At 42.5% G+C, this 26,660-nt stretch overlaps 1 protein-coding gene across 1 annotated transcript in view; it reads left to right on the plus strand.

Annotated features, from left to right (window-relative positions):
* Positions 1–3,802: 3,802 nt before the first annotated feature.
* The window catches only part of LOC132763074 (transmembrane 9 superfamily member 2-like), an 85,260-nt gene continuing 62,402 nt past the window's right edge, over positions 3,803–26,660 (plus strand). Inside the window, exons 1-6 of the mRNA XM_067471651.1 lie at positions 3,803–4,154; positions 19,073–19,140; positions 20,504–20,597; positions 22,433–22,560; positions 24,129–24,258; positions 26,308–26,435. Coding sequence (XP_067327752.1) covers positions 4,002–4,154; positions 19,073–19,140; positions 20,504–20,597; positions 22,433–22,560; positions 24,129–24,258; positions 26,308–26,435 — 701 coding nt within the window. The 5' untranslated portion in view covers positions 3,803–4,001. The remainder of the gene's footprint in view (positions 4,155–19,072; positions 19,141–20,503; positions 20,598–22,432; positions 22,561–24,128; positions 24,259–26,307; positions 26,436–26,660) is intronic.

Consider the following 26,660-nt stretch of genomic DNA (forward strand, 5'->3'; position numbering starts at 1 on the left):
ATTCCACATCCGTTGCAGCACATCCGCCGTAATGGCATCGAATGCAGCACATATGCGCTGTTTTAAGTCGTCCAAGGTCAGCGGTAATGGAGGTCGGAACACAGTGTCTTTCACATATCCCCAGAGAGAAAAGTCGCATGGTGTGAGGTCGGGGGACCTGGGGGGCCACAGGAGGAATGGAAGATCAGTCACTCCAGCACGGCCAATCCAACGTCTGGGAAGGTGTTCGTTGAGGTACTCGCGTACACTGTTGTGCCAATGCGGAGGGGCACCGTCCTGTTGGAATACGAAATCGGGCACTTTCTCTTCTAACTGTGGCATCAACCATTCAGACAACATGTCAGCGTACACTATGCCTGTTACGGTTTTCTCCGCGAAAAAGAATGGGCCAAACACGTGACGGTTGGTTATTGCACAGAAAACGTTTACCTTCGGCGAATCCCTTACATGTTCCAATACGGCATGAGGATTTTCAGATCCCCAAAAGCGGAGATTATGCCTATTGACCTTCCCGCACAGGTGAAACGTTGCCTCGTCACTGAAGACCAGTCTGTTGCCAAAGCCTTCCTCCTCTAGTCTTCGCTGCATTGATTCGCAAAAATCGTGTCGTTTCGAATAGTCACCTTTTTTCAAAGCCTGCACCATTTGCAATTTATACGGCTTGAACTGCAAACGTTTGCGTAACACGCGCCACACAGTTTTTTGCGGAACGTTCAATTCCATGGAAACACGATTTGTCGACTTCTGGGGACTTCGTTGAAAGGATGCACAAATGGATTCCACTGTGTCTTCGGAGACACGCGGTCGTCCTGTGGTTTTACCCTTGCATAAGCAGCCCGTCTCCTCAAATTGCTTTACCCACCTCGCAATGGAATGTCGATGAGGTGGTTCCTTGCCATACTTGGCTCGAAATTCTCGCTGGACCGTAATTACTGACATTGTTTTAGCAAATGTCATCACACAAAACGCCTTCTCTTTGCCTGATTCCGCCATTTTGAAAACAGCGACTCCTGGCGACGCCTAGCGGCATTAACGTACATGTGTGTTGCTCAAAAAAAACCTTTGATAGTTTATCTGTCGCTACGTAGCTGTGGTTTGGTTACAGTAAACACACATTCGGCTACAATTAATTTTCTTATTGGCCTATTCATTTTGACTAACCCTGTATTTGCACTAAAATGTGCGATGCAAGGCCAGAAAGTTATTTCTGTTCTTTACAATATGTTCTGTCTACTTGATCTTTATGAAACAAATTGCATATTTTTGTTCTTTACAATATGTTCTGTCTACTTGATCTTTATGAAACAAAGAGCATTCTGAACCCCACTAACAATTGAATTGAACCAAACTTCCCACACAGAAACCCCATGACCAACAAAAATACTGTGTTTTCTGGTGGTCTTTGGCAATCCCTCCGACACTCCCTGGCGACCCCCGCAGGGGTCCCGACCCCCAGGTTGAGAACCACTGGTTTAGGGCTTTAAAGGCCAACGCCAGCACCTTGAATCGAGCCCGGTAGCAAATCGGTAGCCAGTGGAATTGGCGCAACAGGGGGGTTGTATGCTCCCTGCGCTCTGCTCCTGTTAGAATCATGGCTGCCGAGCGTTGGACTAGTTGAAGCTTCCGAGCCGTCTTCAAAGGCAACCCTATGTAGAGAGCGTTGTAGTAGTCTAAAGGGGATGTAACCAGAGCGTGGACTACCGTGGCCAAGTCCAGAATTGGCCCATTCCAGTCCATTTCACCTCTGCCTATGAACCCACCAGGACTTTGAGATCTTCCAGGGAGACCCTGCTCTCGATCCCGCCTGCTTCTCAAGCTCGGCTGGCGGGGACGAGAGATAGGGCCTTTTCGGTGGTGGCTCCTCAGCTGTGGAACACCCTTCCTACGGACATTAGACTAGCACCATCTCTAATGATATTCCGCAAAAAAGTGAAGACCTGGCTGTTTGAGCAGGCGTTCCAATAATTAGTGCACTGATTGGTTAATGAACACTGGAATGGAACAATGGATGACGAATCTGGAACATGTTTTTGATGACGAGATGACAGTGAATGGGTATTGTAGTAACTGTTTATTAATTGTGTAATGTGTTAGGTTGTTAACTGTTTCTATACTGTAGCACTGAATTTTTGCTGTTTGTATTTGTTGCGAACCGCTGTGAGTCGCCTTTGGGCTGAGAACAGCGGTATATAAGTAAGGTAAATAAATAATAAATAAATAAATGTCAGTTCGCTGATCCCCAGAATGTCTATCTTTATTTATTTATTGGCTTTATTTCTATACCGCATTTTTCAGCCTAAATCGGCGACTCAATGCGGTTTACACAGTACAAATTATCATAACAATAACAAGTGATTAAAACACACAATATACAACAGACAAACAACAATCAATTATCCTATCAACGCCTCAATAAAATCAGAATCCGTTCTCAAAATCCTTATACCATTCCTATGTTCGATTATACCGTCTTCCTGAGTTTAGTTGCACTGTTTAACCAAACGCTTGTTCATAGAGCCACGTCTTGACCTTCTTCCTGAACGCCAGCAACGAAGGGGCCTGTCTGATGTCAATGGGTAGGGCATTCCATAGCCGAGGGGCCACCACCGAGAAGGCCCTGTCTCTCGTCCCCGCCAGGCGCGCTTGTGACGCAGGCGGGACCGAGAGCAGGGCCTCTCCGGATGATCTTAATGTCCTAGTCGGTTCATAGGTGGAGATACGTTCGGAGAGGTAGGTGGGGCCGGAACCGTTTAGGGCAGTGGTTCTCAACCTTGCTAATGCCGTGACCCCTTAATACATACCCTCATGTTGTGGTGACCCCCAACCATAATATTGTTTTCGTTGCTACTTCATAACAGTCATTTTACTACTGTTATAAATCATAATGTAAATATCTGATATGCAGGGTGCATTTTCATTCACTGGGCACAAATACCCAATGTACCCAAATGTGAATGCTAGTGGGGTTGGGAGAGGATTGATTTTGTAATTTGGGAGTTGTAGTTGCTGGGATTTATAGTTCACTTATAATCAAAGAGCATTCTGAACTCCACCAGTGATGGATTTGAACCAAACTTGGCTCCCATGACCAATGGAAAACACTGGAAGGGTTTGATGGGCATTGACCTTGAGTTTGGGAGTTGTAGTTCACCTATATCCAGAGAGCACTGTGGACTCATGCCATGGTGGATCTGGACCAAACTTGGCATGAATACTCAATATGCCCAAATGTGAACACTGGTGGAGTCTGGGGAAAATAGATCTTGACATTTGGGAGTTGTAGTTGCTGGGATTTATAGTTCATTACAATCAAAGAATATTCTGAACTCAACCAACAATAGAATTGGCTCAAACTTCCCACATGGAATCCCCATGACCATCAGAAAATACTGTGTTTTCTTATGGTCTTTGGCGACCCCTCTGACACCCCCTCGCGACCCCCTCAGGGGTCCCGACCCCCAGGTTGAGAAACACTGGTTTAGGGCTTTATAGGCTAAAGCCAGCACCTTGAATCTTTAGTCTTGACATCTCACCAATAACAACATCCAATTTGCCCTGGCTCATAGATCTTACATTCCAGGTTCCTATATAGTCTTCTGTATAGCCTCGCCACCTTCTGGTATAGATGAATATGCCTAGTATAGAAGTATGTGTGTCTATCTTTGTTTTGTAAAGCCTGGCAATGGGATAGACACCTTGCCCTCACCCAACATGGCGCCACGGGAGCCTTGTGTGGGTCACGCGGTCCCCGATGCGGCTTCTCAGAAAGCCCTGACACGTTGCCCTTTCCCAAGATGGCGTCGCCTCCTCCGCCTCCTTTCGAGTCACGTGTTCTCTGTGAGGCCCAGGCGATTGTGACGACGCGGAAGCGATTCGCGCCGCCTTCTGCCTCCTTCCTTCCTTCCTTCTTTCCTTCCTTCCCGGCGGCTGAGGGCCCTCAAAAAGGAAGAGGACGACGACGAGAAGGAGGAGGAGGAGGAAAAGGACCCACCGCGGCCGCCATGGCGAGGCCTTCCTGCCGGCTGCTGTTGCTGCTGGATCTCTTCTTGGGCCTGGCCGGCGCCTTCTACCTGCCGGGCCTGGCCCCCGTCACCTTCTGCCAGCCCGAGGCCCGGGAGGCTCAGGCAGGACAGGCCGAGGCTGCAGGGTGCAAGGTAGGCCGCGACAAGGCATAATAGCACCACCACCTCTCTCTCTCTCTCTGTCGCTCCCTTTCTGTCATCTAGCACTGTGTCAGGCTGGGGCCAAATTGGGCCCTCCAAGTGTTTTGGACTTCTACTCTCACAATTCCCAACAGCCTCCTGGCAGATCTCTCTCTCTCTCTATCTTTCTATAATCTGTCTATCTTTATAACTGTCTATCACTTTCTATATATCTATCACTCCCTTTCTATCATATATCACTAGCTATATCTATCTATCTATCTATCATCGGTCTAAAATGATGAAGGGTCTGGAGAACAAGCCCTATGAGGAGCGGCTTAAGGAGCTGGGCATGTTTAGCATGAAGAAGAGAAGGCTGAGAGGAGATATGATAGCCATGTATAAATATGTGAAAGGAACGAAATGCAAAGATACAGAATGGGGGACGATGAGGCCTGGCTCGAGAGCAGTACGTGTGAAAATGATCTGGGAGTCCTCGTGGACAACAAGTTAAACATGAGCCAGGAATGTGATGTGGCGGCAAAAAAAGCCAATGGGATTTTGGCCTGCATCAATAGGAGCATAGTGTCTAGATCTAGGGAAATCAAGCTGCCCATGCTCTATTCTGCCTTGGATAGACCACACCTGGAATATTGTGTCCATTTCTGGGCACCACAACTGAAGAGAGATATTGACAAGCTGGAATGTGTCCAGAGGAGGGTGACTAAAATCATCAAGGGTCTGGAGAACAAGCCCTATGAGGAGCGGCTTAAGGAGCTGGGCATGTTTAGCCTGAAGAAGAGAAGGCTGAGAGGAGATATGATAGCCATGTATAAATATGTGAGAGGAAGCCACAGGGAGGAGGGAGCAAGCTTGTTTTCTGCTTCCCTGGAGACTAGGACGCAATGGAACAATGGCATCAAACTACAAGAAAGGAGATTCCATCTGAACATGAGGAAGAACTTCCTGACTGTGAGAGCCGTTCAGCAATGGAACTCTCTGCCCCGGAGTGTGGTGGAGGCTCCTTCTTTGGAGGCTTTTAAGCAGAGGCTGGATGGCCATTTGTCAGGGGTGATTTGAATGCAATATTCCTGCTTCTTGGCAGGGGGTTGGACTGGATGGCCCATGAGGTCTCTTCCAACTCTTTGATTCTATGATCTATCATCTATCACTTGCTATATCTATCTGTCATTTGCCTATATATTAATCCCTTTCTTTCACCTATCACTAGCTATGTCTATCATCTATCTGTCAATCTGTCTACTTTCTATATCTACTTGTCACTATCTATATATCTATCTATCACTTCCTTTCTATCATCTGTCACTAGCTCTATCTATCTATCTATCTATCTATCCATCTATAACTGGCAGATCTCTCTCTCTCACACACACAAACTATCTTTTTCTATCATCTATCACTACCTCTCTATAATCTGTCTATCTTTATAACTGTCTATAACTTTCTATATATCTACCACTCCCTTTCTATCACATATCACTAGCTCTATTTATTTATTTATTTGGTATGCTTGTATACCGCTAATATCTCAGCCTGTGCGGCGACTCATTGCGGTTTACAACATGTTAAAATATACAATGTTAAAAATACAATTCACTTAAGCATATAAAATTAAAATTAAGAATACATACAAAAAACATACGCAGTATTGGGCCACCAATACAGATCGGGACATCTCATAGTTAAAATCGTCATCCAATTCGTTGTCTTGATTGCTAATCCATGGTCAGATAAAACATCACGACGAAGGTCAATTGAAGACTTGCTCGAACATCCAGGTTTTTAGTTTTTTCCTAAATGCCATTAGCGAGGTCGCTGATCTTAATTCAGTAGGGAGGGCATTCCAAAGCCGGGGGGCCACCGCAGAAAAGGCCCTATCCCTCGTTCCCACGAGCCGCACCTGTGAAGCAGGTGGGATAGAGAGAAGGGCTTCTCCTGAAGATCTAAGGGTCCTGGTGGGCTGATAGGCCGAGATACGTTCGGATAGGTATGTAGGGCCAGAACCGTTTAGGGCTTTAAAGGTCAAAACCAGCACTTTGAATTGGGCTCGGTAGCTAATCGGTAGCCAGTGAAGCTGGTACAGCAGAGGAGTTGTGTGCTCCCTGCGCCCAGCCCCTGTTAATACCATGGCTGCCGCCCGTTGGACTAGTTGGAGCTTCCGGGCCGTCTTCAAAGGCAGCCCCACGTAGAGAGCGTTGCAGTAATCAAGACGGGATGTAACCAGAGCGTGGACTACCGTGGCCAAGTCAGACTTCCCAAGGTACGGTCGCAGTTGGCGCACGAGTCTTAACTGTGCGAATGCTCCCCTGGTCACCGCCGAAACCTGGGGCTCCAGGCTCAGCGATGAGTCCAGGATCACACCCAAACTGCGAACCTGTGTCTTCAGGGGGAGTGCGACCCCGTCTAACACAGGCTGTAACCCTATACCCTGTTCGGCCTTGCGACTGACCAGGAGCACCTCTGTCTTGTCTGGATTCAATATATATATATATCACTTCCTTTCTCTCACCTATCACTAGCTATGTTTATTATCTATCTGTCTATCTAATAATAATAATAATAATAATCTTTATTTATACCCCGCTACCATCTCCCTAATGGGGACTCGGAGCGGCTTACATGGGGCCAAGCCTGGACAACATATTACAACAAAATAAAACCAGAGCATAAACAATAAACAGCATCATCAAATTACATTAAAAAACCCCACACTAAATTTTCTATATCTAATTGTCACTATCTATCTATCTATATGAGCTTCCGCTATTAGCCCCAGCTCCTGCCAACCTAGCAGTTCGAAAACATGCAAATATGAGTAGATCAATAGGTACTGCTCCATCGGGAAGGTGATGGCGCTCCATGCAGTCATGCCGGCCACATGACCTTGGAGGTGTCTATGGACAACACCGGCTCTTTGGCTTAGAAATGGAGATGAGAACCACACCCCAGAGTCGGACATGACTGGACTCAATGTCAGGGGAAAACCTTTACCTTATATATGTATCACTTCCTTTCTATCATCTGTCACTAGCTCTATCTATCTATCTATCACTTTCTGTATCTATCTATCTATCTATCTATCTATCACAGTCTGTCTATTGCTTCATTTCAGTCATCTACAGCTAGCAATATCACTCTCAAAATCTATCACTACCTTTCTTTTTCTATAAACTATCACTATCTTTCTATCATCTATCTGTCTGTCTCACTTTCTATATCACTATCTATTTATCACTCTTTTTCTGTCATCTATCACTATCTTTCTATTATCTATCTACCTGCTATCAATCACTTTCAATATCTATCACTGTTTGTCTAGATTATCACTCCCTTTCTATCATCTACTTATCTCTCTTTATATACCTATCACTCCTTTTCAATCATCCATAACTAACAATATTTATCTCTAACTTTTTATATCTATCTGGCACTGTTTGTCTATATATCTTTCCCTTTCATCTATTTAACTCTCTGTCTATATATCTTTCGCTCCCTTTCTATCATCTATAATTAAATCTATCACTCCCTTTCTATCATCTATGTCATTCTCTGTCTATATATCTATTGCTTCCTTTCTATCATCTATCACTATATCACTCCCTTTCTATCATCTAATTAACTCTCTCTGTCTATATATCTATCGCTCCCTTTCTATCACCTATACTAGCTATAGCTATCACTATCATCTATTCTTTCTATCTGTCTATCAGTATCTTCCTTTCTATCATCTATCACAATCTTTCTATTTTCTATCTATAAATTTCTTCATCTATCACTGCCTGTCTATATATGTGTCACTCCCTCTCTATCATCTATTTAATTCTTTCACTGTCTTTATCACTCCTTTTCTATAATCTATCACCAGCTACATCTATCATTCTTTCTATCTGTCTGTCACTGTCTGTCAATATATCTATCACTTCCTTTCTATCATCTATTTAACTCTCTTTGTCTGTATATCTATCTCTCCCTTTCTATCATCTATCACTAGCTCTATCTATCTATCTATCTATCGTTATCTCTCTTTTCCTATCGTCTATTTATTTATTTTATTTGTTTATTTACAGCTTTTTATATTCCGCCCTTCTCACCCTGCAAGGGACTCAGGGCGGATTACAGTGTACACATATATGGCAAACATTCAATGCCAATTTTTGACATACAAACATACAGACATAGACAGAGGCCATTTAACTTTTTCTGGCCGCCAGGGGAGCTGTCGCTTTCATCATCCATCTGCAACGCTTATGAAGCACTTCCGCATTCCCCGCATGCTTCCCTGCTGGAATGCTTTGCTGGAGTCTTCTTTATGGCCTCATAAATCAGTTAATTTAGCCTCCCCACACTTTAAGGTGGTACCTTATTTTCCTACTTGACAGATGCAACTGTCTTTCAGGTTGCAAAGGTTGACAACAGGCTACACACAATTGGTTGGAAACCCACTCCAACCCGGGCTGGCTTCGAACTCATGACCTTTTTGGTCAGAGTGATCTTAATGCAGCTGACACTCAGCCAGCTGCGCCACAATCCCGGTTTCCAGGATTTCTATTACCTATATATCCACTATAACTTTCTATATCAATCTATTACTATCTGTATGTCTGTCACTCCCTTTCTATCACCTGTTCAAACTCTTTCTCTTTCTAGTATCTATCCACTCCCTTCCTCTCATCTATGTATCGTTCTCTTTTTACCTATGTATGTCTCATCTATCTATCAATCTATCTATCTGTCTGTCTATCTCAGTGGTTCTCAACCTGGGGTCCCCAGATGTTTTTGGCCTACAATCCCAGAAACCCCAGCCAGTTTACCACCTGTTAGGATTTCTGGGAGTTGAAGGCCAAAAACATCTGGGGACCCCAGGTTGAGAATCACTGATATCTATCTATCTATCTATCTATCTATCTGTCTGTCTGTCTGTCTGTCTCTTTCTATTGCTTATCTAGCACCTAACCATCATTTATCTGTCATCTGCCTCTCCATTTTGTCTATCCATCTTACAAACATTTATCATCTATCTCTCCTTGTGGATAAGGGATAGTTAATCTATGTATATGTACGTGTGTATGTGTATATATAAAGAGAGGGCGGGATGATACAAATATGTAGCATTTCTGGTAAGTGCTACTAAACCCATCTATTTTTCTTTCTTCCCCCATCTCCCCTCCCTTCCATCTCCCTTCCGTCCTTCCTTCCTTCCTTCCTTCCTTCCTTCCTTCCTTCCTTCCTTTTCTCCTGTTCCTTTTCTCCATCTCTGAAAAGGTCTACCTCACAGTGTCAACATGGCAACACCCCTTCCTTCCTTCCTTCCTTCCTTCCTTCCCTCCTTCCCTCCTTCCCTCCTTCCCTCCTTCCCTTCATACACATTAGAGAGGGCCACTTCACCTAGCAACAGGTGATATTTCCCATACACAGAGATATTTCAAAGTTGTGGAATCTGTGGATGCAGAAACTGTAGAAATGGAGGAATGATTAAAGGTTTAATATTTTGGATGTGAGGGCATAATAATTTTTAGTAACATTTTCTTAATTTTCAGGGCCACTGACTTGTCACCTAGAAACAACCTTTGTGGTATATATATATATACACACACACACACACACACACATACACACACACACACACACACACATACACACACAGAGAGACATACACACACACACACACACATTTTTGTATATAATATTTTCAGATAAGGGATACTCTGTCTTCCTAACATTTCTGATCAGGAATGCTTAACCTGTGCGCGCGTGCACACACACACATGCTCCCCACACACATACATTATATAAGTATACATCTATATAAATAAAAATGTAATGTTCGTTTATGGGATTAACATAACTCAAAAACCACTAGGTGAATTGACACCAAATTTGGACACAAGACACCTATCAGGCCAATGCGTGACCATCACTCATCCCCCCCCCCAAAAAAAAACAGTGGAAAGGATTAAAAAACCCCAAAAAGCTAAATGACGAAAAGCTAAATGATGATACGGGGGTGGAAAGAGAAAGAGAGAGAAAGAAGCATGGAAGCAAAGAGCGAAGGAAGGAAAGAGGTAGAGAAGGAAGAAAGGAGTGAAAGAGGAAGGAAAAGAAAAAGAGGGCAGGAAAGAAAGCGGTAGAGAAGGAAAGAGAGAAGGAAAGAAAAAAGAAAGGAAGGAAGGAGGGAAAGAAGGAGAGAAAGTGGGAGGGAAGGAAGCAAAAAGTGACGGAAGGAAGATAGAGAAGGAAGAAAGGAGAGAAAGAGGGAGGGAAGGAAAGAAGGAAAGACAGAATGAAGGATGGAAGCAAAAAGGGAAGGAAGGAAAGAGATAGAGAAGGAAGGAAGGAGAGAAAGGGAAGGAAAAGAAAAAGGGGGAAGGAAAGAGGTAGAGAAGGAAAGAAGAAAAGGGAAGAAAGGAAGGAAAGAGGGAGTGAAGGAAGGAGGAAAAGAAGGAGAGAAAGAGGGAGGGAAGGTTGGCCACGGCAACACGTGGCGGGTACACCTAGTACAAATATATATACACACACACACACACACACATGTCTGCATGCACATGCATATATATGTCGGAGTTTGTACCACAAAGGTTATTACTAGGTGAAGTGGCCTTCTGTGGTGTCACTGGGAAAGAAAGATGCCTGAAGGGACAAGAGGGATAGAAGGAAAGAGCTACAAAGAGAACCATGTTTTTCTTTTTCAAACCATGTGATTGAGGTGCAAGGCCATTAGAAGAGAATCCAACTGGCACATTATGAAACATGAAGCAAAACTGCAGCATACCTTGTGAGAAAGGAAAGAAAGAAAGAGAAAAAGAAGTGAAAGAGGAAAAAAAGGAGGGAAGGAGGAAAGAGAAACAAAAAAAGCATCAGGGGATCCTGTTCAGGATCTTCATTAATGACTTAGATGAAGGGCTAGAAGGCATGATCATCAAGTTTGCAGACAACGCCAAATTAGGAGGGAGAGCCAGTACTCCAGAGGACAGGAGCAGGATTCAAAACGATCTTCAGAGATTAGAGAGATGATTGGCCAAAACGAACAGAATGAAGTTCAACAGGGACAAATGCAAGATACTCCACTTTGGCAGGAAAAAAGAAATGCAAAGATACAGAACGGGGGACAATGCCTGGCTCGAGAGCAGTATGTGTGAAAAAGATCTGGGAGTCCTCGTGGACAAGAAGTTAAACATGATCCAACAATGTGATGGGATGGCAAAAAAAGCCAATGGGATTTTGGCCTGCATCAATAGGAGCATAGTGTCTAGATCCAGGGAAATAATGCTACCCCTCTATTCTGCTTTGGTTGGACCACACCTGGAATATTGTGTCCAATTCTGGGCACCACAATTCAAGAGAGAGATTGACAAACTGGAATGTGTCCAGAGGAGGGCAACTAAAATGATGAAGGGTCTGGAGAACAAACCCTATGAGTAGCGGCTTAAGGAGCTGGGCATGTTTAGCCTGAAGAAAAGAAGGCTGAGAGGAGATATGATAGCCATGTATAAATATGTGAGAGGAAGCCACAGGGAGGAGGGAGCAAGCTTGTTTTCTGCTTCCTTGGAGACTAGGACATGGAACAATGGCTTCAAACTACAAGAGAGGAGGTTCCATTTGAACACAAGGAAGAACTTACTGACTGTGAGAGCTGTTCAGCAGTGGAACTCTCTGCCCCGGAGTGTGGTGGAGGCTCCTTCTTTGGAAGCTTTTAAACAGAGGCTGGATGGCCATCTGTCAGGGGTGCTTTGAATGCAATATTCCTGCTTCTTGGCAGGGGGTTGGATGGCCCACGAGGTCTCTTTCAACTCTTTGATTCTATGATTCTATGATTGCCCCAGGCACTGCCAGGCCATCAAATGCTAATCAAGGTGGTCAGTTGAAACATTCACACCTAGCTCCAACAGACAAGAGTCCTTTGTCCCACCCTGGTCATTCCACAGATATATAAACCCACTTTCCTAGTTCCAACAGACCTCATTACCTCTGCTTCTTGGCAAGGGGTTGGACTGGATGGCCCATGAGGTCTCTTCCAGCTCTAGGATTCTATGATTCTATGAAAATGAATAGTGGAGTTGGGTGTCATCTGCGTAGAAATGACACCGTACTCCAAAACTCCGTACCTTGGGAAGTCGGATCTGGCCACAGTGGTCCACGCTCTTGTTACATCCCGATTAGATTACTGCAACGCACTCTACGTGTGGTTGCCTTTGAAGACTGTTTGGAAACTTCAATTAGTCCAGCGGGAGGCAGCCAGACTGCTCACCGGAGCGGCATACAGGGAGCATACCACCCCCCTGTTGTGTCAGCTCCACTGGCTGCTGATCCAATTCCGATCACAATTCAAAGTGCTGGTTTTGACCTACAAAACCCTATATGGTTCCGGCCCAACGTATCTGTCCGAACGGATCTCCCTCTACGTCCCACCTCGGAGTTTAAGATCTTCTGGGAAGGCCCTGCTCTCGGCCCCGCCTCTATCACAAGTGAGATTGGTGGGGACGAGGAGCAGGGCCTTCTCGGTGGTGGCCCCTCACCTGTGGAATTCACTCCCTGGGGAAGTTAGATCAGCGACATCCCTCCTTTCCTTTAGAAGGAAATTAAAAACATGGATTTGGGACCAGGCGTTTGGGCAATCTGGCAGATAAATAAAGGACTACGACGACTGATAGGAATAGACAATGTAGAATGAAATATGGACTCTGAGTTGTCGAACGCGGAGCTTGAGATTGGTTTACTGCCTGTGAAATATATTGATTGTTTTTAACTGTTATAAGTGCTGTTTTTATACGTTTATCTGTATTATTGTGCAGGCATCGAATTGTGCCTTTTTGTAAGCCGCCCTGAGTCCCCCCTCGGGGGTTGAGAAGGGCGGGGTAGAAGTACACGAAATAAATAAATAAATAAATGACCTCTCCCAGCGGTTTCATGTAGAAGTTAAAAAGCATGGGGGACAGAATGGATTGTTGCGGGACCCCACAGGTCAATGGCCAGGGGTCCGAGCAGGAGTCCCCCAGCTTCACCGACTGGGAACGACCCTCCAGGAAGGACCAGAGCCACAGAAGAACATGAAACATGAAGCAAAACTGCAGCATACCTTGTGAGAAAAGAAAAAAAGAAAGAGAAAAAGAAGTGAAAGAGAAAAAAAGGAGGGAAGGAAGGAAGAGAAAGAAAAAAAAGCATTAGGGGAGGGATAGATAAAGAAGGAATGAAAACAAGTGGGTGGCAGCCCCTCCAACACCCGGACAGCATATAGCTAGGATCCGTTATTTGGAATGCTCCAGAATTGCCCATAGCAGGTGGTGAATCAAAGCGACACTTTGACAGGCTTTGTCCCATGCAGTTGTTCTGCAGTTGCAGGGCTTCCATTGTCAGCCTGGGCCTGATTGAAGAATTCAAGAGCTCCAGTAAACTATACAGTAAACCATGCCAGCACAAAGCCAGCCTGTTGCCTTAAAACAATTCCTTTTAAGCCTCTCATTCTTCAGGGGTAAATATTTTCCACTGAACACACGTTTACGTGGCGGATCCCTTTTCACCTAGCAATGAGATAGCTCTATACTAGGCTATGCACTTGTAGCAGGAAGTGCCAGTGGAAAATGAACAAGTGAAAACCCAGAACAAAGCACCCAGAATCTTCTTGTTCTCGACACCAGTGCAACTAGTTTTTCCAGCTAAATGGCTCTTGTAAAAGTTTTTATTGAGCACATCCTACTTTGAAGGATCTTGCCACTGTGTAGTACAGGACAGGGGATGTTTGCTGAACGTGGAACTTGTGACCTGTCCAACAAGCATGCACATTTCCTGAATTATTATTTTTTGTTGTGTCAGGAGCGACTTGAGAAACTGCAAGTTGCTTCTGGTGTGAGAGAATTTGCCGTCTGCAAGGACATTGCCCAGGAGACACCTAGAATCATAGAATCAAAGAGTTGGAAGAGACCTCATGGTCCATCCAGTCCAACCCCCTGCCATGAAGCAGGAATATTGCATTCAAATCACCCCTGACAGATGGCCATCCAAGCTTCCAAAGAAGGAGCCTCCACCACACCTGGATGACTTGATGTATTATTATCCTTGTGGGAGGCTTCTCTCATGTCACCACATGAGGAGCTGGAGCTGATAGAGAGAGCTCATCTACCTCTCCCCAGATTCGAAACTGCAACCTGTCGGTCTTCAGTCCTGCCGGCACAGGGGTTTAACCCACTGCGCCACTGTGGGCCCCTATTTCCTGAATGAGAAACTAGCTTTTGAGTAAGTTACTGTATGGCCATGTTCCAGAAGCATTCTCTCCTGACATTTCACCCACATCTATGGCAGCCATCCTCAGAGGTTTAGGGATTTGTTGGAAACTAGTCAAGTGAGGTTTATATATCTGTGGAATAATGTTCAGAGTGGGAGAAAGAACTCTAGTCCGCTTGAGGCAAGTGTGAATGTTGCAAATGACCACTTTGATTAGCATTGAATGGCATTGCGGCTTCAAAGTCTGACTGGTTGCTGCCTGAGGGAATCCTTTGTTGGGAGGTGTTAATAATAATAAATAATAAACTTTATTTCTACCCTTCCACCATCTCCCCAATGGGGACTAGGAGCGCCTTACATGGGGCCAAGCCCGAACAACATAATACAGCAATTTTTTTTGTCGTGTCAGGAGCAACTTGAGAAACTGCAAATCGCTTCTGGTGTGAGAGAATTGGCCGTCTGCAAGGACGTTGCCCAGGGGACACCTGGATGATTTTATGTATTATCATCCTTGTGGGAGGCTTCTCTCATGTCACCGCATGAGGAGCTGGAGCTGATAGAGGGAGCTCATCTGTCTCTCCCCGGATTTGAACCTGCAACCTGTCAGTCTTCAGGCCTGCCGACACAGGGGTTTAACCCACTGCGCCACAAGGGCTCCTATTTCCTGAATGGGAAACTAGCTTTTAAGTAGGCTGAGTTACTATATGGCCATGTTCCAGAAGCATTCTCTCCTGACATTTCACCCACATCTATGGCAGCCATCCTCAGAGGCTTAGGGATCTGTTGGAAACCAGGTTTATATATCTGTGAAATAATGTTCAGGGTAGGAGTCCCCGGTGATGCAGTGGGTTAAACCCCTGTGCCGGCAGGACTGAAGACCAACAGGTCACAGGTTCGAATCCGGGGAGAGCACAGATGAGCTCCCTCTGTCAGCTCCAGCTCCCCATGCGGGGACATGAGAGAAGCCTCCCATAAGGATGGTAAAACATAAAAAAAATCCTGGTGTCTCCTGGGCAACGTCCTTGCAGACGGCCAATTCTCTCACACCAGAAGCGACTTGCAGTTTCTCAAGCCGCTCCTGACACAACAAAAAAAAATGTTCAGGGTGGGAGAAAGAACTCTAGTCCACTTGAGGCAAGTGTGAATGTTGCAAATGACCACCTTGATTAGCATTGAATGGCATTGCAGCTTTAAAGCCTGATTTGTTGCTGCCTGAGGGAATCCTTTGGGAGGTGTTAAATAACAATAAATAATAAACTTTATTTCTACCCTGCCACCATCTCCCCGATGGGGACTCGGAGCGGCTTACATAGGATGAAGCCTGGACAACATAATACAGCAATAAAATCAAAGCATATACAACAGACAACAACAACATTATCGTCGAAGGCTTTCATGGCCGGAATCACTGGGTTGTTGTAGGTTTTTTCAGGCTATATGACCATGTTCTAGAGGCATTTTCTCCTGACGTTTCGCCTGCATCTATGGCAAGCATCCTCAGAGGTAGTGAGGTCTGTTGGAACTAGGAAAAAGGGTTTATATATCTTATATAACATTATCAAAATGACATTAATAATAATAATAATAATAATAATAATAATAAACATTCCAATAGACACAATCACAATAGAGATGACAATGGGCGGGCGACATATTCCGAATAAAAACAATTAACAAACTATGATGAGATAAAATAGGAGCAGGACATTAAATGAGGTTAACTGGACCTAATGATGATGATGATGATTATTAAATCTATCATAGGCAGGAAAGTTATTATAATGGGTAAAAGGGATCTCCACTGAAGCTTTTTCACAAATCTTTGGTTCCACAACAAGCCAAATTTCTCAAAATTTAATTATCACAGGGACGGAAATTGAAGTAAGCTCTTCTGAACAGAGGCACAGACAGCAAAGGATTAGCATTGAATGGCGTTGCAGCTTCAAAGCCTGACTGGTTGCTGCCTGAGGGAATCCTTTGTTGGGAGATGTTAACTGGACCTGATGATGATGATGATGATTATTAAATCTATCATAGGCAGGAAAGTTATTACAATGGGAAAAAGGGACCTCCACATAAGCTTTTCTACAAATCTTTGGTTCCACAACAAGCCAAATTTCTCAAAATTCAATTATCACAGGGATAGAAATTGAAGTAAGCTCTTCTGAACAGAGGCACAGACAGCAAAGGATTAGCATTGAATGGCGTTGCAGCTTCAAAGCCTGACGGGTTGCTGCCTGAGGGAATCCTTTGTTGGGAGGTGTTAACTGGACCTGATAATTAATATGATGATTATTAAATCTATCATAGGCAGGAAAGCTATTATAATGGGGAAAAGGGATCTCCACAGAAGCTTTTCCACAAATCTTTGGTTCCACAACAAGCCAAATTTTTCAAAATTCGGTTATCACAGGGATAGAAATTGAAGTAAGCTCTTCTGAACAGGAGCACAGACAGCAAAGGAAACCCCACAGGGGTGTTCACCCTTCCTTATGTGACCCAAAGCTTAGATAGATAGATAGATAGATAGATAGATAGATAGATAGATAGATAGATTTAGCTGGAGTTACACTTTAAAATGTACATATTCCAACTTACATACAAAATTCAACAAACCTACAGACACTATCTTGTTCAAAACTTGGGGACTGCCTGTATAACCGGAAGATAAATTTGATGCACTATCTTTTTAATCATTTTGCCTTTGAAGATGGCCCGGAAACTGTAGTTGGTGCAAAGGTCGGTGGCCAGGTTGTTAACAGGAGCAAATTACAGGGAGCGGTCAACCCCACCTATTCATACAGCTCCGCTGGCTGCCGATAAGTTTCCGGTCCCAGTTCAAGGAGCAGATTATCTATCTATCTATCTATCTATATAATAAAAGTCAGTGTTTGTATGCGGAGGATGGGAAGTGTATGTGGCAGCGTTCTGATTGGCTGCTACTGTGGTACTATTTGCATATGGTCTCTGATTGGCCACCAGAAAATTCCGAGGTAGCAGAGGGAAAAGGAAAGGGGCCTGAGGCTGTCATGGTTAGAGTTGAAGTCCAAAACATCTTGTGGCCCCCAACAATGACAGAACAAGACCAAACCTGGCACACAGACCCCCCCCCCCTTCAAGACCCACTCAACATCCTGGTGCAGTTTGAGGGAGGATGGACCATGGATGACGGGACTTGCAGTACTTTAACTTACTTCCTTAGAGCACTGTGGTCCACACCAAGGATGGATCAGGACCAAACTTGGCACACAGAGGCCCAATGGCCCACTTTACAACCTGGTGTGATTTAGGGCAGGATGGGCCATGAATGATGGGATTTGCAGTACCCTCACCCAATTCACTTCCCACAGAACATTGTAGCCCCTACAAATTACAGACCAGATCCAAACTTGGCACACAGAGTACTCATGACCCACTCTACATCCTGGTGCAGTTCTAAGGGGGATGGATCATGTATGATGGGACTTGCAATACCTTTATTCACTTACTGAAAGCACTGCAACCCTCATCCAATGACTGATCAAGACCAAATTGGCACAAAGAGCCCCCATGACCCACTCTACATCCTGCTGCAGTTTGGAGGAGGGTGAACCATGGATGATGGGACTTGCAGTACCTTCACTCAATTACTGAAACCACTGCGACCCTCATCGAATGACTGATCAAGACCAAACTTGGCACTCAGTGCCCCCATGACCGACTCTATATCCTGCTGCAGTTTGGAGGAGGGTGGACCATGGATGATGGGCCTTGCAGTACCTTCACTCAATTACTGAAACCACTGCGACCCTCATCGAATGACTGATCAAGACCAAACTTGGCACACAGTGCCCCCATACCGACTCTATTTCCTGCTGCAGTTTGGAGGAGGGTGGACCATGGATGATGGGACTTCAAGTACCTTCACTCACTTCCTGAAAACAATGCAACCGTCATCCAGTGACCAATAAAGACCAAACTTGACATACAGAACCTCCATTACCCACTTCCTCTAATAGCCCGGGCAGCACCAGGTTCCCAAGCTAGTTACATATAAAACCCTAAATGGTTTGGGACTGTATTTTTCCTTAAGAACTTGCATGATCTCTAAGATCTTCTGGGTAGGCTCTTCTCTCACTCTCACCCCTGTCACAAGCACAGTTGGTGGGGACGAGAGAGAGGGCCTTATCTGTGGTGCCCCCCTGGCTCTGAAAGATTAAACTAGCACCCACCCTGTCCATCTTCTGCAAAGAGCTAATAACGTGTATGTTCCACTGTGCTAGAGAATCCCCCAGACAATCTTGGGACCATTCAGGACCTTGCACTTTACTACGGTTCTGTACCCAAAGTTATAATGCTCCATCTTATATTGCCTTCTATCTCTAATATTGCCATTTGACTTATGCAATTTATCCATCAGCCCTATAATCACAATTGATTTGCACTAGTCTACCCACTCGTACCCAGAAATGGATTATTATTGCAGGTTTCATGGTTGCTCTTATATGCGGTTATAATGTTATTTTATTCTTTTATGCTCTTGTCTGTGTATTTTAATGTGATATTTTAACTATGTATGATCAGGTTTGTCCTCATTTAAGCTGCCCCGAGTCCCTCTGAGGAGATGGAGGAGGGGTACAAAAACAAAGTTGTTGTTGTTGTTGTTGTTGTTGAATTTAGTTCAAAACATTTACAGTGTTTTCCCATTCTTCTAGTCACAAATTGAGTTGTTTGTGAACCGCTTGGACTCAGTTGAATCAGTTCTGCCATATGAATATGACGCGTAAGTATATCACTTTATTCCAGTCTTCATGTTTTGTATTAAAATATTTTCTTAAGCTAAGTGATGTCCAATTTGCAATGCCCAAAATGCTTGATAACAGAAAGGCTTATAGATGTGCATCTATATCTGGATCATGCATAATTGTTTGTTTACATATGGCAGATAGGGAAGAATAGGCACAGACAGGGTAGCAACAGCAGAAATAGGATTCATTTGAATATGTGAAGCTGATTGGTCATATGCAGATTAGTGTAGGCCCAGGATTTGAAAAGGCTGCTAGGCCAAAATGACAGTTGGGGAGAGCAGAGCTGAACATTCCAAAGGGGCGGAGCCAAGGTTCTGAAAGAGGCAGTTAGAGTGAGGGAGTTTGAAAATGACAGTTAGGAATCTGTGTGTGAAGAAGAGAGTTGGTTTTTGAGTACCTGATAGAAATAAACAGTTATGAAGTTGTGTTAAAGACTTCTGATATAGAGAAGCAGTTAGTTAAATAGAGCACGAGCTTTAAGGAACAGAAAGAAGGCTAGTGTTGCCTTAGTTCAGAATATAATTCAGGCAAGAGTGTGTGAAGCAAGTAACATGTTTGTGAATGTGAAACATTGATAGTTTATTCAGAAAAGTTAACCAAGTAAATAATACTGACTGTAAGCCTAAAGATTGCAACAAAATACAAATGTAACCACAAGCGTTGGAGCCAGAAGTTATAAATAAACTGTGTTACTTCGTTATACACAAGAGTGTTTCATTGCCTGCGATATAAAGTACAAAGGTTTAACAGCACACAGAAAGTCCCAGCCAATATAAAAGAAGAAACTGAATCAGTATAAGGCAGCAAAGAGGTTTTTAAAGAGGAAATAGTCTCTCTCCCTCGCCTCACAGACGAAAGGATTGCCTCAGTTTCTGAAAGCTCTGCCTCTGCTTATTAAAACTTCACTTTCTGGCCAAGGTTTCACTATCTTCGCCCTCATTAGCCTCTACACCTGGCAAATCAATCTCAGCATCATTTTCAGACAGTTGCTCTGAGAAAAGCGGTGAAAGGTTACTCCCAGGCCTGGAGCCTTGGGAAACATCTCAGGCATTTGTTCTGAACTTTACTCACGCCCATGCAAACAGTCAACCCCAGGCCCATCATCAGGACCAGCATTCCTATCATGAACATCAACATGACCATCATTCTCATCAGGAACATCAACATGAACATCAGACACAATCAGAGGCTGAAAGTAACTAGAAAACAACTCTTTGATACAAAACATTTCGCCTGTATTTAGCTACATATTTAGGATTTAACTGGTTACAAGTGTAGCTGTTCTAATGTTAATGTCAATTTAAGCGAGAAACATTGATCTTATTTCTTTGTTCCTAGTTTTGATTTCTGTCAAGACGCAACAGAAAAAAGGCCTTCAGAAAACCTTGGACAAGTTTTGTTTGGCGAGAGAATAGCTTCGTCACCCTACAAGGTAAGGGCCACTTTTTGTTACTGTTTGGAGGGCTGTTTTCTGTGGTTTTGTTGGTCTTGTTTTCAATCAACCGCACACAGTTTCTGCCTGATAATGCTTTGCTGCAAATGCTGGATAGTGTGGTAGGTTCACTCAGGTACTTTTGAAATAATAGTCCATGCAAATTGGTCTGAGGCACAAGTCCATTTGCCACTGTTTGTATTGGAATGCTGTGCTCACAATGATTCAGCAGGGTATGGATTTGCCATGCAATAAATGGTACGTAGAACTAAGTAGTGTACATTCCTAGTCCTGTGGTTCTTTCGTTACTTCCTCAGTTTCTCCCATACACCTTTTTCTCCTCATTTTCCTTTCTTTCTTTCCTTTATATACCTTCCCCATGTGCTTTCTTTCTTTTCTCTCTCTTCCTCTTTTCTCTCATCTGTCTCTCCTCCCTTCCTTTCTTTTCTTTCTCTTCTTTCCCTTTTCTTCCTTTCTCTTCCTTCCTTTGCCTTCCTTCCTTCTTCCTTCCTTCCTTCCTTCCTTTGTTTCTTTCTTTCCTCCACTCCCTTCATACCATTTCCACTTTGCCATCCCTCCTCTTTTTTTCTTCATTCCTCTTCTCCTTCCCTCCCTCCCTCCCTTCCTTCCTTCCTTCCTTCCTTCCTTCCTTCCTTCCTTCCTCTTTCTTTCTTTCTTTCTTTCTTTCTTTCTTTCCTCCACTCCCTTCATACCATTTCCACTTTGCCCTCCCTCCTTTTTTTTCTTCATCCCTCTTCTCCCTCCTTTCCCCTCCCATCCATCCGTCCTTCTTCCCTTCCTTCCTTCCTCTTTCTTTCTTTCTTTCCTCCACTCCCTTCATACCATTTCCACTTTGCCCTCCCTCCTTCTTTTTTCTTCATCCCTCTTCTCCCTCCCTTCCCCTCCCGTCCGTCCGTTCGTCCTTCTTCCTTCCTTCCCTTCCTTCCTTCCTTCCTTTCTCTTCCTTCCTTCCTTCCTTCCTTCCTTCCTTTCTTTCCTCCACTCCCTTCATACCATTTCCACATTGCTCTCCCTCCTCATTTTTCTTGATCCCTCTTCTCCCTCCCTTCCCCCCTCCCTTCCCTTCCCCCCTCCCTCCCTTCCTTCCTTTCTTCCTTTCTCTTTCTTTCTTTCTTTCTTTCTTTTTCTTTCTTTCTTTCCTCCACTCTCTTTGTATCATTTCTACTTTGCCCTCCCTCTTCCTTTTTTCTTCATCCCTCTTCTCCCTCCCTTCCCGCCCTTTCCTTTCCTTCCCTTCCATCCTTCCTTCCTTTTTCTTTCTTTCTTTCTTTCTTTCTTTCTTTCAAATGTCAAGGTCTATTTCCCCCAAACTCCATCTGTGTTCATATTTGGGCATATGTAATATTTATGCCAAGTTTGGTCCACATCCATCATTGTTTGAGTCCACAGTGCTCTTGGATGTAGGTGAACTACAACTCCCAAACTCAAAGTCAATGCTCACCAAACCCTTCTAGTATTTTCTGTTGGGCATGGGAGTCCTGTGTGCCAAGTTTGGTTCAATTCCATCGTTGATGGAGTTCAGAATGCTTGTTGATTGTAGGTGAACTATAAATCCCAACAACTACAACTCCCAAATGACAAAATCATAATTTTTGAGTGATGGTCACTCCTTGTGTTGTGAGACGTTTTGTTGCCAAATTTGGTCTGATTTCGTTCATTGGTTCTTTTGTTTTTAAGGGACTCATTATGCACAGAGCATTTATAGATAGATAGATAGATAGATAGATAGATAGATAGATAGATAGATAGATGTGTCTTTGGAATCGGGATTTTTTTTTTAAAAAAATCTCACCCTGTGTTTGTATTTATCCTAGTTTACATTTAACAGAGAGGAGAAATGCAAGGCAGTTTGCATAAAATCTTACGATCCAACGAAAGCGGAAGACAAGAATAAGCTGAGTTTTTTGAAAAAGGGAATGCAACTGAATTATCAGCATCACTGGTAAGTTCTCTAATAATCCTGTTCTTTTCGAGGATTGAATCAGTTCAAATCATTCTTTATTCCTGGCCATAACTCATTAATTAAAATTATTTTCCCTCCTTCTTTTGCTCCCTCTTTCCTTCCTTCCCTTTTTTCTTTTCTTCTCTCCTTCCTTCGTTCTCTACCTCTTTCCTTCCTTCCCCCCTTTTCCTTCCCCTTTTTTTCCTTTCTTCCTTCTCTGCCTCTTTCCTTCTTTCTTTCTCTCTTTCCTTCCTTCCTTCCTTCAAATCATTCTTTTTTTCCTGTCCATGACTCATTAATTAAAATTGATTTCCCTCATTCCTTTGCTCCCTCTTTCCTTCCTTCCCTTTTTTCTTTCCTTCTCTCCTTCCTCCCTTCTCTACCTCTTTCCTTCCTTCCCCATTTTTCCTTTCCCCTTTTCTCCTTTCTTCCTTCTCTACCTCTTTCCTTCTTTCTCTCCTTCCTTCCTTCCTTCCTTCCTTCAAATCATTCTTTTTTTCCTGTCCATGACTCATTAATTAAAATTAATTTCCCTCCTTCCTTTGCTCCCTCTTTCCTTCCTTCCCTTTTTCTTTCCTTCTCTCCTTCCTTCCTTCTCTCTTTCCTTCCTTCTCCTTTTTTTCCTCCCCCCTTTTCTCCTTTCTTCCTTCTCTACCTCTTTCCTTCTTTCTCTCTTTCCTTATTTCCTTCCTTCAAATCATTCTTTTTTCCTGCCCATGACTCATTAATTAAAATTACTTTCCCTCCTTCCTTTGCTCCCTCTTTCCTTCCCTTTTTTCTTTCCTTCTCTCCCTATCTTCTCTACCTCTTTCCTTCCTTCCCCCCTTTTTCCTTTCCTTCCCCTTTTTCTCCTTTCTTCCTTCTCTACCTCATTCCTTCTTTCTCTTTCCTTAGTTCCTTCCTTCAAATCATTCTTTTTTTCCTGGCCATGACTCATTAATTAAAATTACTTTCCCTCCTTCCTTTGCTCCCTCTTTCCTTCTTTCCCTTTTTTCTTCCCTTCTCCCCTTCCTTCCTTCATTTTCTACCTCTTTCCTTCCTTCCCCCTTTTTCCTTCCCCTTTTTCTCCTTTCTTCCTTCTCTACCTCATTCCTTCTTTCTCTTTCCTTAGTTCCTTCCTTCAAATCATTCTTTTTTTCCTGGCCATGACTCATTAATTAAAATTACTTTCCCTCCTTCCTTTGCTCCCTCTTTCCTTCTTTCCCTTTTTTCTTCCCTTCTCCCCTTCCTTCCTTCATTTTCTACCTCTTTCCTTCCTTCCCCCTTTTTCCTTCCCCCTTTTCTCCTTTCTTCCTTCTCTACCTCTTTCCTTCTTTCTCTCTTTCCTTATTTCCTTCCTTCAAATCATTCTTTTTTCCTGTCCATGACTCATTAATTAAAGTGGATGAGCAAGGTGAGGAATTAAAGGATTAACATTAACAGTCCCGTCAGGATTCCAGGGATAATAAATGTGGGAAAAAGCAAAAAGTGTTATGATAAGAATGAGAAGTTATTGTGTAAAAAGTATTTTCAAAGTTATAGAGCAGCTCTGAAGCTAGAATGACTGGTTCAATGTTGTTCTTATTCAGGATTATTGATAACATGCCGGTGACCTGGTGTTATGATGTGGAAGATGGGCAGAAATATTGCAATCCAGGATTTCCAATTGGATGCTTTGTGGCTTCGGATGGCCGAGCAAAAGATGCCTGCATTATTAGCGTAAGTGGTCAAAGCAAACTGCTTCGGTATTTTTGGGTGTTAGATACAAACCTTCACCATTGTGTTGAAACATATTGTTGCAATAGAATGTCAAACAATTATTATTATTATATGTTATTTACAACATTTATATTCTGCCCTTCTCACCTCGAAGGGGACTCAGAGCGGCTTACAAGTAAAAAGTAAATACAATATATTATATTATTATCATAGCACAATATTAATATTATATATTACATTGTAGTATAACATTATACTGTAATATTATAAGTAATATTACATTTAATATAAAATATATAATTATCATATCATATTATTAGTAGTAGTTGTATATTGTATTACATAATAATATTATCAATATTATATGTATATACAATATATTATATTATATGCTTTTGGCACATGAAATTTTGGGTTTGTTTTGCTTCTGGAGATGGGGCATATGTTGGGAAAGAAATCACTTTAATGCCTTTTGCGCACTGGTAAATTACCATATATACTCGAGTATAAGCCCCCTTTTAAGGCTGAAAAAGCCCCCTCGGCTTATACTCAAGTCAAGGTTATTTATTCTTTTACTCTGTTATTGGTATTATTTTATTACATTTATTATTTTACTCTATTATTATTTTATTTATATTATTTTGATCTATTATTCTATTTATTATTTTGCTCTATTATTACATTGACAGTATTTTACCCTATTATTTATTTATTTATTTATTTTTATTTATTTCGTGTACTTCTACCCCACCCTTCTCAACCCCCGAGGGGGGACTCAGGGCGGCTTACAAAAGGCACATCTTGGTGCCTACACAAATACAATAACATATAAAACCAGCAATTAAATGGTCAACAATTAAAACAATTAAAAACAACAATATATCACACAATCAATAGCCAATCTCAGACACAGCGTTCGCCAACTCAGAGTTCATATTTCGTTCCACCTTGTCCAATACCTATCCATCGTCACAGTCCCTTATTCATCTGCCAGATTGCCCAAACACCTGGTCCCACATCCACGTCTTTAATTTCTTTCTGAATGAAAGGAGGGATGTTGCTGATCTGATCTCCCCGGGGAGTGAATTCTATTTATTTATTATTTTAATCTATTTATTATTGTTATTATTATTATTATTATTATTATTATTACATTTACAATATTTTACCCTATTATTACTACATTTATTATTGTACTCTATTATTTCTGTTTTTATTGTATTTTCATTATTTTACTGTATTATTATTATTATATTTACATTATTTTGCTCTATTATTATTCTATTTATTAATTTGCTCTATTATTATTACATTGACAGTATTTACCCTATTATTACATTTATTATTTTCATCTATTTATTATTATTATTATTATTATTATTATTACGTTTACAGTATTTTACCCTATTATTACTACATTTATTATTTTACTCTATTATTACTGTTTTGATTGCATTTTCATTATTTTACTCTATTATTTTACTCTATTATTTTTATTATTTTAATAATAAATACATTTACATTGAAGGAGGTTAGAATAATGGTTTAATAAGTGTTGGGCAGTCTTATCTTAAATTACAGTTTTATGTAAATATTCAGAAACATTTAGCCTATTGATGCCTCAATTAATGTTATTTTATTGGTATCTATTTTTATTTTGAAATCGATCCGTAGTGGATGCATTTCCCACCCTCAGGATATACTCGAGTCAATATGTTTCCCCAGTTTTTTGTGATAAAATTAGTGCCTCGGCTTATATTTGGGTCGGCTTATACTCGAGCACATACGGTAATTTAATTGGTATCTATTTTTATTTTGAATGTTACCTGTAGTGGCTGCATTTCCCACTCTTGGCTTAAACTCGAGTCAATATGTTTCCCCAGTTTTTAAGCGGTAAAATTAGGTGCCTCGGCTTATACTAGAGTATATATGGTATTTATATAAGTACATTTCCGTTACCATTAGCAATTGGCAAGTGCTTATTGCTGAAAAAATGAAAAAAAAAAAAGCTTTTGGGACTGTTTAATTGTAATTTTAAATATCTTTCAGTCAGAGTTCAACAAGAAGAATACCTTCTACCTCTTCAACCATGTGGATATCATAATCACGTATCACAGTGGGAAGGATGAGAACTGGCCCGGTGCCCGTCTGGTCACAGCTCGTCTGGAACCAAAAAGGTAATTTAGGGCTTCTGCTAGTCCATACTCAGGAAATAAAGCCCGACTCCTCATTGGAGGGAAGGATAGTAGAGGCCAAGATGAAGTATTTTGTACACATAATGAGAAGACAGGAAAGCTTAGAGAAGACAATTATGCTGGGGAAAATGGAAGGAAAAAGGAAGAGGGGCAAGATGGATGGATGGTATCCTTGAAGTGACCAGCTTGACCTTGAAGGAGCTGGGG

The sequence above is a fragment of the Anolis sagrei genome, chromosome 10 (genome assembly GCF_037176765.1).
Source record: "Anolis sagrei isolate rAnoSag1 chromosome 10, rAnoSag1.mat, whole genome shotgun sequence".
NCBI lineage: Eukaryota > Metazoa > Chordata > Lepidosauria > Squamata > Dactyloidae > Anolis > Anolis sagrei.